This window comes from Mytilus californianus, unplaced genomic scaffold, assembly GCF_021869535.1.
Source record: "Mytilus californianus isolate M0D057914Y unplaced genomic scaffold, xbMytCali1.0.p SCAF_13, whole genome shotgun sequence".
Classification (NCBI taxonomy): domain Eukaryota; kingdom Metazoa; phylum Mollusca; class Bivalvia; order Mytilida; family Mytilidae; genus Mytilus; species Mytilus californianus.
Genome location: NW_026262615.1, coordinates 20497924 through 20511218, shown reverse-complemented (window position 1 = coordinate 20511218; position 13295 = coordinate 20497924). Strand labels below are relative to the sequence as shown.

The window sequence follows — 13295 nt, the reverse complement described above, 5'->3', positions numbered from 1 at the left end:
GAAAAAAAATTAATTGAATTAAACGAATCAGAGGCTGATCCCGCTCTCTAATACAAATGTCTATAACAATGGTAGTAAAACCTTTTTCTTTGTAAGGAACAACTATTTACAGAAATATACATCTGATTTTTTATGGTTCATTCCCATTTTAATTAAGAGAAAATATTCATACTCTTAAACTGGGTGTGGAAAAGTCATGGATAACTAATAATTATTAAATATTGCATGTTGTATAATGAGTGACTTAAATCATCTTCTTTAAGGTGAAATTTTGAAATAAATATTGTTCATGAATTGTAAAAATTTAGAAGAGAGATTTCTCAATTGTTTGTCTTTTTGTTTTTTCTTCACCAAAGCAAAACAAGGCATCTGCATTGTTGTTCGACATGTAAAATATAACTAATACTTAAAGTTTCTTTGATACTGTGTTTATTGCACAATTTGATCACGAGACTACTGATTTCTATTCCTCTACTGGATTAATTATATAATGTTTTGAAAATGCGTTATCAAAACAAATCAGCTAACTAATATATAAACATATATTTAGGACATATTTCTGTATACTACCATCAGTGACTGGTAGATTATCTTTTATTTCGTATCAGTGGAAAACTTTTTGAAAAAGAATTATTGCAATTGCAAACGCTGAAAAACCCAAAATCAATGGCAAAAATTCGTCATTTCGTTCATTTTATTCAAACTTTGATAAACTGTGGATTTGTTTTATGTGTTTGATACCACTTTTAATGTTTTTGTGTGTAAAGATGAAAACGAAAATGGAGGTTATCGTCAATCTACGTAAATTGTACCATCGAAAACTAAATATTCCACCGTATATATTAAATGCTTTTTCCCCCTTGTTATGATGAACAGTTTTCTACATCGTATATATAATTGAGTTCAAAAATGTAATTCCAAAATAGTAAAAGTTCTATGCTTCGGTGTGAAAAAGAACTGTTGGTTACCTTTCATAAGCTACATCAAAAGTTCGCAAGGAATTCTGTGAGACATTAGTCAATAGTCAAGAAAATTGTAAATAAATGACGGTAACTTGAACAAAACTAATTTGACCAAATTGAAGCATACAACTTCAAAATAATTTTACGCACGGTGTTTTCGACGATTTTGTAGTTTGTACAGTAGCAGGTCTTACATACTGATATATATTCAAAATTCTGTATTATATGATAATATTTCCGAAATTGTTAATTTAAACTGAAATTGCAGGACAACTTACACTATGACGTAAGATTCAAATTCTTTTCTTAAAACGAATGAAAAATAAAAGAAACATGAATATAACTTTCTTTAATAGGCCGGCAAACTAGCCCTTGTATGTCACGAAAGAGTACACAATATTCTCTCGCCAATACAGTTTCTATTATGAAAAACCAGTAAATAAATTTTAATTATGAAAAATATTAAACTTTTGCATATTACTTCTTTTTTTCCGGGAACGAAATTAATCCTAATTTAAAGATAACAGAATCTTAGAACACATGTTTTGCAGGTTTGTTCGAAAGATATAAATCTTCTGTTTGAAAAGTAAAGTCAGACTTTGTTTTATGATCAGAATCTTGAATTCATGTTTATATCATGTCAGACCCTATGCAATATCATCTGATATACAATCATACGATAAAGTAGCAAAACTATTCCTTATCATTGCAGTTACACCATGCACCGGTTCACCCTGTTTAAACAACGGAGAATGTAAAATACAAAATGATACATATAATTGCGATTGTCCTGTTGGTTATTTTGAAACTAATTGTCAAGGTAAATACCGATAAATGGACAAGTAGTGTACGAAAGTAAAGTCATGGATGCGATTGACCTGCTTGTTGTATTTGATCTGAATGTCAAGGTAAAATACAGGTAGAACCATCTGATAAAATTAAATTTATTAATGTTATTTTCCCGGTGGATATTGTGATCTGAAAGTTAAGGTAAATACTTGTATATGTAGACATGGTAAAGGTGGACATAAAAACACAAGGACACCCTTTTCCTTTCTTTTTCTTTTGGATAAATGGAATCTAATTGTCGAGTAAGCTACCAGTAAATTGGAATGTAGCATTATACATGTTATATCCATCGCCACAATTGTCCTCATGGTTGATACTGACATCAACATTTAGATCTTTAAAATAGGCACCTTTACACCTACATCTGATAAACATGCACAGGTATGAAAAGATAATATGAGTTACTATATGAATTCAGGAATTGCTCGGATAAAAATGTGAAAAGAAAGGGTCACAATTTCTTTTGGTTATAGGTTATATCCAAATAAAAAAAAACATGACGTAGACGTAAGCCGTACAGCGGCCAAAAATAAACAAAAATAACACAAAGCTAGTGTGGACAGAAGAATGAACAAAGGAAAACAAATATCCATAGTCTCCTTGGGTATCATGTACCTATCCATTCAGAACTTACAATGTATTGTGTTTCGAAATTTATACTTTTTCTATGAGGTTTTTTAAAAACTATCTATGAGGGCCTCGCACGGTTAGAAGCAATAAGCAATATGCATCTATACACAACTGTGCACTATATGCATCAAGGTAGAAAAAGGAGTACTCAGTGTTGACTTTAAGGTCAGTCATAGTGTAAATAATATTAAATAAATACTTATTTATTGTAATATCGAATTTCCGAATTGATATTATAACAATTTAATCACTGCAATACAATTGAAAAATGAAATGTTTATTTTGGCTATGAGAGTTACCTGACTCTTCGAGAGAAAATCGCATTGTAAATGGAGAAAAAGGATATTCTAGTAAATTGATGAAATAAACATCCAACACAATGATAAGCACATGCTTTACTCAATAAATTACAAATAGTATAAAATACCTTGTTGTGCTTTCTTTCGCGCACAGATTATAATCACCCTGAGGTTTTGAAACATTTTCCAAAACAATCACTGTTTTTTTTTCAATATTTTACTTGAAAAATAACGTTGATATAACTATGACGCATGCTTTAAATTGTTTTGGAAAATATCAATTGTCTCGTGATAATATAATTGTTTTATTTCAGAAACGGCGTGTTTTAGAGAACCTTGCTTCTACAATGGAACTTGCACTGCACTTGGGAATTTACCAACCTGTGCATGTACAGATGGATACAGCGGATCAAGATGTGAAGGTTGTAAACTTTGTTAGCAGATAAGTGACGAATTCCAACTAGGTTTATAGTAAGATTATATTCGATGTGCTAACATTTCGCTATCTGGATAAATATTTCAAACCATTAAGAAATATTTATCAAACTTGAAGAGATAATGCCCAATAAAAAGAGAAACACCTTATGGGACATAGGAATCAATAGGTCAAAGGCCGGGGTCAAAAACAACACGATATGTCCAACATTAACAATATTTGGTTCGACAATACACAATACACAATAGCATGAGAGAAACAATTTATTGAGATTTGGTCAATAGATCAAAAATCAGCTACTGACAGACTGGAAGTTTGGCAAAATTTGTGTTATCCTTTGAACAATGTCCATTTTTCTATTTTATCTGTAGAGCCAAAAGTAGCTGACCTTAATTTAGTATTTGAGCAGGTAAACCATATTTGAGTACACACGAAATATTGGTTCACGTGGGACATTAATAAACTAGAAATTGTCTCTATAAACCGTCTTTCGACAAATAAAGGTACAGGGGCTAAAGGAGGTTTTTTTTTAATTAATGCAATTCAATTGACACAGTGTCAAAGAAAACCAGATCCTTAAAAACTGCTTATTTATTTGGTCACTAAAAGATTTAAATGGAGTTGATATAAAAATCAGAAGATGTGGCGACAACTCTCATCATGAGACCACCTGACATAGAAATTAACATATAGATCACCATACGATCTTCAACAATGCGAAAACAGATATAATATAAAGCAATAAACGGTAACCACTCAATAACAGGCCCCTGACTTGGGACAGGCGCATACAGAATGTGGCGGGGTTAAACTAGTTTCAACCCGCAAACCGTCCCTGACCTTGGAAAGTGGTGTTACAGTACAGCAAACTATAAAAATTGGTTAAAAAGGACATAACTCATCAGATCGATACACACAGAAATACATCAAACAAAGGCACATACCGGACGTGGCAGGGTACTAATACATCCCAACAACAAAAGACACTAAGTAGAGATCAGAGAGTACTAGCAGTTACTGACAGCTTGTTCAAAGCCAATAACAACTAATAAAAAAATCATGCATCTAAGACTAAAATATCATCAACCCCATTACTCATCCAACATGTAACTGATTAAGTTTTAAGATGTCAGTAACAGTCAAAGAAAAGCATGACCTTGTACAATGCCAAGAAACAGGCAGACAGATTGTAAACCATAAATGTACATATGAATATAATAATAATATTAAGTTTGATCTCAATTAACTGATAATACAATCAATATATATATATATCAATACCAATAAAGACAATATTCAAAGATATAATTACAGTGTTGATCTGGTAACCTTTTAAGAATAAGTGTATTTAAAGGATCTCTGGATAGCATCTCAATTTCTGGGCTCGGTAAATAAAATGTCTAAAATTTAAAATAATATACCAAAAACTCAAAAAAGCACCCTTGCTTTATATAGATAAACTTTGACTTTGAACATGATACAATTTCAAATGGCGGTACATCAGATCAGGTTATTGTTTTCCAAAATGGGAAGATAACCATCAGTAGAAAACAAAGGCCCAAAGAAAAATAAATCATTAAAAAACAGACTTGGACAACATAAAGAAACAAAAACAAAAACAGAAGAAAAGAACATTCCAGAACGAATACTTCTCAAAGCAGTTGACAGTCTTCACGTAAGATAAACAGTGGCTTCTTTTCAAGAAGAAGATATAATTATATATATAAAAATGAAACCCTTACAATTAATGCTATGCACGGCAGAATGGTGTGAATTAAAATTCGACTGCTAAACATTACTTCTTACATTTACGCGACAGTTTTTTCTATAACTGCAAACTTGGAATTGTTGGCATGATTTTTCTCCCCATTTTGTCGTGATCACAAGAAAATGCAGGTAATTATCACTTGCACGAGTAGCGTGTTCAACTCCAAAAAAATGAATATTGAAGTCAAGGTAGCAACATTTCTTATCTCGATGTATTCTAGGATATTGAGTGTGCTCAAATAATTTTAATAAATTTTTTAAGTCACACCATGCCATAGTTCACCTTGTTCGAACGGGGGAAAATGTACACCAGCTGGAAGTAGTTTTGTTTGTACCTGTCCAACTGGGTACTTTGGAAACCAATGTCAAGGTTGGTGTCGTTATTTGATCAATTTAATCATTGCAATCAGATTGACAAAGGAAAATCTCATTTTGTCTATTAGAGCTTATCGCCACTCCGAGAGAAGAATGACGAAAATGGTAATCTTGTATATAGATGATACAAAGCTCTGTCAAAATTCAAAGTACATATTTTACTCAACTAAACTCTAATGGTATAATACACCTGGGTGTGCATACCTTGACACACAGCTTGTATTTATCGAGGTATCTGCAAAGAATCCCCCCCCCCCCCAAAAAAAAAACTATTATTCTTATTCCAGATGTGTCAAGAAGTCAAGGAACCAACACTTCTATTCCCGATATATCTTAGGATTTTAATTGATTGCTCTCCAATAATTATATTTCAAATCAAACAAATTGAATATTGAAGTCAAGGTATCAGCATTTTATATCTCGATATATCCTTGGATATTGAAGATTGTACTCAAATAATTCTATTTTATTTTTCAAGTCACGCCATGCCACAGTTCACCTTGTTCGAACGGGGGAAAATGTATACCAGCTGGAAGTAGTTTTGTTTGTTCCTGTCCAAATGGGTACTTTGGAAGTCAATTTCAAGGTTTTTCACGTTATAATATTTGATAAATTTTATCATTACAAGATTTTATTTTGTCTATTACAGTTAAATGCCACTCCGAGAGAAGAATGCATTATTATAACGCAAATGAGGATATCAATATCTGTAAAAAATGGAAAGTAAATATTTTTCCCAACAAAAACACTGATGGTATTAAAAACCTTGTGATGGCTTCTTTTGCGCACGGCTTGTTATTACCGCAGTAACTGCAAAGTTTTCTGAAACAATTATTTCTATTTCAAATGTGGTAAAAAGTAAAGAAACCAACATTTAAATTCCCGATATATCCACGAATTTTGATATAATGGTTGCATTCTAATAATATCTTTTCCTAGGGACACCATCCCATAGTTCACCTTGTTTGAATTGGGGAACATGCAAGCCCACTGGTGTGTTCCTGTCTAAATGGATACAGTGGAAAACAATGTCAAAGTTTGCATGATTAAAATATTGATTAACTGTGGGGTAAATTCAATTCATGATGGCACAAAATAGCAAAAATGTTTTCAAATAAATGAAAAGTAAAATATCAAAAATACAGAACTCCGAGAAGAATTTAAATCCCTTATCAAATGGCAAAATCAAAAGCTAAAACACATCAAACGACTGGAAAACAACTGTCATATTCCTGACTTGGTGCAGGCATTTCCTTATGTAGAGAAAGGTGGATTTAATCTGATTTTATAGCTAGCTAAACCTCTCAATTGTCTGACAGTCGCATAAAATTCCATTATATATATTGACAACAATGTGTGAACAAATTCAACAGACATAATAGGTAAAAATGTCAATAATAGGGGTACAGCGATCAACATTGTGTTTTATATACCTATATGGAGTTATTTTCTTTCAGAACGATAGGTCATTCTTTCGAAGAATCAACCCGGACGATACCATGTTTCAATGAAATATGCTCCAAGGCATAAAATAATGACCTGTGTGAGGTCATTATTTTCCTTGATAAAAATGCAAACTATAATTTACTTCAAAATTATATTCGTCTGATAGTTTCTGTTGCCGATTTGGGAATTTATTTGTTAAAGTTCAATCTATGATAGGTGTAAAACAAATCGTCATTAACCTAGTTTTAATTTTAGAAACAAATAATGTGAAGTTTTGTTAATTTATCGCTACAATACAGAGACATTATCATATATGCGAGATGAAATTTAATGTAAAACTTTCATAGCACTTTAAAATAAAGCCAGATTTAACATATTCGTGTGTAAGATTTTGAAAATCTTATTGATTCATACTGAATAGGTTGATTGATTGATGGTTTTTTAACGTCCAGTGGCAAATATTTAATGCATGTTCAGGACGATACACACTGAATAGGAAATCATACTGTGACCTACATGTATTGATATTCGTTTTCGTGGAACATGTCACTTTACCGCAATAAAATGTCATAACAAATCGACAAAAAACATAGCACCTCCCCTTTTCCATAAACTAAGTTGGTGCAATAAATTACTTACAAAGTGTCTTGTATTTTTCATACACCGTTATCAGATGGTAACAATTCATTTTATGTCTAACTTCATGCAGTTACAGTAATATTTTTATTGTGTATGGATAATAATTTCTAAGGTTTATATCTAGATTAATTAGTGAGTTTTATTTCACATTCTAAATGAGCCGTAGGGCGTATTAAAACCTGAACGCATTAGAAAGGAATATCCCACTTTAGTGTGGTCGGTAAAATAGGATGCTAAATTTTGCAAATCTTTATAAAAAAACAATATCTTTTTGAAGGTATATAAGTCAGATAATGCATATTTTAAGGTTTTTCTTGTCGTAGAACACACCTTGGGGTGTCACGATTGCCCAAAGAAAGACCTCCCTACGGTCGGTCTTTCATTTGATCAATCCTGACACCCCTCGGTGTGTTCTACGACAAGAAAAACCTTAAAATATGCATTATCTATACCATAATCTTACTCACTATACAACACACAAATATGTCAACAAAGAAAAACAAAAAAGCATATAGACAAAGCACATCAGCAATAACGAAAGACAATAATACAAAATTTACCATAGCACAATAACACTATGACGGGATGTATAAGTATCGTACCACGCCAAATGGAATATTTTGAAAAAAAGGAATAAACAGTGAAAGTAATAATTTACAAAGACAAATAAAATTATAACACGTTATTAAGACGAATAACAACGTCAGTGCAACAACAATCGGCAGTAGGTACATTCTAAACTATAGCATGATTTGAGTAAAAGTTGACTGCTAAACATACATACTTACATTCACGCGACAGTTTCTTTGTAACTGCAAACTTGGAAATGTTGGCACTGATTTTTTTCTCCCGGTTTTTTCGTGATCTCAAAAAAAATGCAGGACAGTTATCAATTGCGCGAATAGATTGTTAAATCAACAAATTGAATATTGAAGTCAAGGTAGCAATGTTTAATCTCGATATATCTTAGGATATTGATGATTGTACTCAAATAATTTTATTTTATTTTTCAAGTCTCACCATGCCAGAGTTCACCTTGTTCGAATGGGGGGGAATGTACACCAGCTGGAAGTATTTTTGTTTGTTCCTGTCTAACCGGGTACTTTGGAAGTCAATGTCAAGGTTTTTAACGTTATAATATTTAATATTTCATCATTGAAATCAGATTGACGAATGAAGGTTTAGAGCTAACCGCCATTCCGAGAGAAGAAGACGGAAACGATATTCTTTTTTACTGATGCTATATACATCTGTCAAAAATTCAAAGTACAAATGTTCTTCTATGAAAACGAAAATGGTATAATATATATTGTTGTGCCTACCATTTAGCATGGCTTGCAATTATCGAGGTATCTGCAATGATTTCTTAACAAAGTATGTTGATTCATAATGTGTCAAGAGGTCAAGGAACAAATACATCTAAAAAGTAAAATTACAAAACATACTGAACTCCGAGGAAAATTCAAAACAGAAAGTCCCTAATCAAATGGCAAAATCAAAAGATCAAACACACCAAATGAATGGATAACAAAAGTCAGATTAATGACTTGGTACAGGCATTGACTTATGTAGAAAATGGTAGAAACCTGGTTTTATAGCTAGCTGAACCTCTCATTTGTATGACAGTCGCATACAATTCCATGATAATGACAACGATGTGTGAACAAAACAAACCGACATAGTAGGTCAAAATGTAAAAAAATAGACTATCCCGATATATCCTTGAATTTGAATTTAATGATTGTACTCTTAAACTATTATTTCAAATTAACAAATTTAATATTGAAGTCAAGGTAGCAACATTTCTCTCTATATATCCTAGAAAATTGAGGAGTGTACTCACATAATTTTTTTTCTTTTTTATTTTGTAAGTCACACCATGCCACAGTTCACCTTGTTCGAACGGGGGCAAATGTACACCAGCTGGAAGTACTTTTGTTTGTTCCTGTCCAACCATGTATTTTGGAAATCAGTGTCAAGGTTGGTTTCGTTTTTTATAATTTTTATTTTTTTTTTTGCAATCAAATTGAAAAAATAAAGATTTGATTTTGTCTTTTACAGGTAATCGACACTCCGAGAAAAGAATGACGAAAATTATATTATTGTACATCTGTCATAATTAAAAGTAGATATTTTACTCTACGAAAACACAAATGACATATTTAAAAGAGGGACGAAAGATACCAGAGGGACAGTCAAACTCATAGATCGAAAACAAACTGACAACGCCATGGCCAAAAATAAAAAGACAAACAGACAAATAATAGTACAGATGAAACAACAAAGAAAACTAAAGAATAAGCAACACGAACCCCACCAAAAACTGGGGATGATCTCAGGTACTCCGGAAGGGTAAGCATTCTGGTGCTTATCATGGTGCACTGCTTTTAATAACCGAGGTAACTGAAAAAATTTCTTAAAACATTATTTCTAATCAAAATGTGTCAAGAATTCAAGGAACTAATACATTTAATTCGTATATATCCTAGTATTTTAATATAATGACTGCACTCGAATAAAACTATAACAAATCAACAAATTGCATATTGAAATTAAAGTAGCAACGTTTATAATCATGATATATCCTAGGATATTGATGATTCTACTCAAATAATTTTATTTTATTTTTCAAGTCACACCATGCCGCAGTTTACCTTGTTCGAATTGGGGAAAATGTACACCAGCTGGAAGTAGTTTTGTATGTTCCTGTCCAGCCGGGTACTTTGGAAGTCAGTGTCAAGGTTTGTAACGTTATAATTTTTGATAAATTTCATCATTGCAATCAGATGGACAAATATGGATTTTATTTTGTTTATTAGAATAAATCGTCAATCCGAGAGAGAAATGCATTTTTATGAAAAAACGATATTCTTGTGTATTGATGATATAGGTATCTGTTTAAATGCAAAGTACATATTTTACTCAACGAAAACATTAACGGTATAACATACCTTTTGATGACCTCTTTTGCGTACGGCTTGTAATAACGGCGGTAACTGCAAAGTTTTCTAAAACAGTTATTTCAATTTCAAATGTGGTAAAAGCTCAAGGAACCAATACATATAATCCCGATATATCCATTGATTTTGATATAATGATTGCATTCCAATAAATATTATTGTATTTTTTTCTAGGAACACCATGCCACTGTTCACCTTGTTTGAATGGGGGAGCATGCAAGCCCACTGGTGGTAGTTTTGTGTGTTCCTGTACAAGCGGAAACGATGGAAAACAATGTCAAAGTTTGTATTATCAAATTATAGGTTAACTTTAAAGTTGATTTAATTCATGATGGCACAAAATATACAAAATATTTTCAAATAAATGAAATATTACATCAACTTTACCCAAAAACTTCAAAGATTAGACTTGTATTTCCATTGAACAAGATTATTTAAAAAAAATCATTTCATTTATGTCTGCAAAAAGTAAATTAACACCAAGACCAAACTTTAAGAAAAATTCAAAACGAATAGTCTCTTATCAAATGGCACAATCAAAAGCTCAAACACATCAAACAAATGAAAAAAAACCAACTGTCATATTCCTGATTTGGTACAGGAATTTCCTAATGTAGAACATGATGGATCAAACCTATTGTTATAGCTAGCTAAACCTCTCACTTTTACGACAGTTGCATACAATTTCATTATATTGGCAACAAAGGGGGAATAAAAAAACCAGAAATAATAGGTAACAATATCAAAAATAGGGATACAGAAGTCAACATTGTGTTATAATCTTAATCACTATAAAAGCAAACATGCATGTCAACAAAGAAAAACAGAATAACAAATAGACAAATCACACAAGCAAAAATGAAAGACAAGAATACAAACAATTACCATAGCACAATAACACTATGACAAGATGTATTAGTATTGATCCACGCCTAACGGGATATTACAAACAATGGACTAAGCAGTTCAGGTTATAATTTACAAAGACAAATAAAGAACACTATAACACATAATCAAGATGATAATCAACGTCAATCCAACAACAATCAGAAGTAGCTACAGTATCCACTGTAGCATGATCTGAATAAATAGTGGACTGTTCAACATACATACTTACATTCACACGACAGTTTTTTTTTTTTTTTTTTTTTATTGTTAATGCAAACTTTGAAATGATTTTTTTTTTCACGATTATGTTGTGACCACGAAAAATGCAGGCAATTATCACTTGTGACAAAATCTTGTTCAAATCCTAAAAGTGAATATTGAGGTCAATGGAGAAACAATTCTTATCTCGATATATCCTATAATATTGATTCAATTATTGTACACAAATGATTTTATTTTTATTTTTCAAGTCACACCATGCCACAGTTCACCTTGTTCAAATGGGGGGAAATGCACACCAGCTGGAAGTAGTTTTGTTTGTTCCTGTCCAACCGGGTACTTTGGAAGTCAATGTCAAGGTTTGTAACGTTATAATATATGATAATTTACATCATTGCTATCAGATGGACAAATAAAGATAACATGTTGTTTATTAGTGCTTATCGCAACTCCGAGAAAAAGAACGCATTATGATGAAAAAAGGGATACTCTTGAATATTGATGATACAAATATTTGTCAAAATGAACATATTTTACTCAACGAAAACACTAATTGGATAGTAAACCTTGTTATGGCTACTTTTGCGCAAGATGTGTAATAATCGCATCTAAAACAATCATTTCTTTTTGAAATTTATATTTTGATATAATGATTGCTTTCCAATAAAATTGTTTCAATATTTTTAGGAACACCATGCCACAGTTCACCTTGTTTGAATGGAGGAACATGCAAGTCGACTGGTAGTAGTTTTGACTGTTCCTGTCCAACTGGATACTGTGGAAAACAATTTCAAAGTTTGTATGATTAAAATATAGGTCAACTTGGTGTTTAGATGAATTCATGATGGCACAAAATAGACCAAAAAAATTTAAAGAACTACTTTACCCTAAAAATTCCTTATATCAAATTTTGTTTCCATCGAAAATAAGTATGAAATTGTTGTTAAAATATCATTCATTCGTGTCTGCGAATAACAACAATAGGTAGTAGGTACAGGCGGTAAGTAAATGTTGAAATACGCATATAAAGTTACAAATTTAAAACTTTTTTAAAGTCTTCAACCAAACGTGTAAAGAGATTGGCATACTCAGGTGGCAACAACAAACAGAAGGCGACTTAAAACAGAGCCATTTAACACTTATTAAAAAAATGTATAACAAACATTCTAATATGACGTTCTTCAAACGCTTTGAGTACACACGTGTGGGAAATTCGAATATATTCATGTTAGTTAATAAGGAAACGTCATGATTTGTTTGGGCTGTTTCAATTGCACTCTCACGTCGTATGCTGTTTATGAATGATTTACCTCACGTCAGATGTTGTAATTAACGTCATTGAACGGTGACATATGAATGTAAGGATTTTACGGGAAAATGCACGAATGGTAATTTGAAAGTCGTCAAAACATGAAAAAATAAACAAACGATGGAAAGAATTTGAATAATATCTATATCTTTCTTATCCACTTGTTTGATGTGTTTAAGCTTTTGACTTTCCATTTAGAATTTTCCCCGGAGTTCGGTATTTTTGTTATTTACTTTTTTCAACTGTGGAAACAGCAAACTTTTCCTTTCACATATATCGCTTCAATCTATAAGATTTTTTGTCTTTGTCTTATTAACAAAGAAATGATTTCAGAGGAACAAGTAATCAGTATGCTGCAGTTTCTTATTGACAACATATTTGTTGAATTTGAAGGAAAAATTTTGTCAACAAATTGCCGGCATTCCTATGGGAACGAACTGTGCGGTTATCCCTGCCGACCTCTTCTTTGATTTCCTTCAGACACTTGTCAAAAACAAATGATCAAAGAAGCCAGGT

General features: G+C 31.9%; 1 protein-coding gene across 1 annotated transcript; it reads left to right on the top strand.

The window, feature by feature from the left end:
- The first annotated feature begins 4302 nt into the window (after window positions 1-4302).
- LOC127723895 (delta-like protein 1) lies at window positions 4303-12279 on the top strand. The gene is made up of 3 exons (XM_052230611.1): window positions 4303-4378; window positions 5797-5904; window positions 12158-12279. Exons 1-3 carry the CDS (start codon window positions 4303-4305, stop codon window positions 12277-12279), a joined length of 306 nt encoding a protein of 101 aa, XP_052086571.1.
- The last annotated feature ends 1016 nt before the right edge of the window (window positions 12280-13295 follow it).

Coding starts and splice junctions, on each gene's coding strand:
- LOC127723895 (XM_052230611.1), top strand. CDS start 4,303: ATGTCAGTAACAGTCAAAGAAAAGCATGACCTTGTACAATGCCAAGAA. Junction 4,379..5,796: donor ACAGATTGTAAACCATAAAT/GTACATATGAAT, acceptor TTATTTTTCAAG/TCACGCCATGCCACAGTTCA. Junction 5,905..12,157: donor CTTTGGAAGTCAATTTCAAG/GTTTTTCACGTT, acceptor CAATATTTTTAG/GAACACCATGCCACAGTTCA.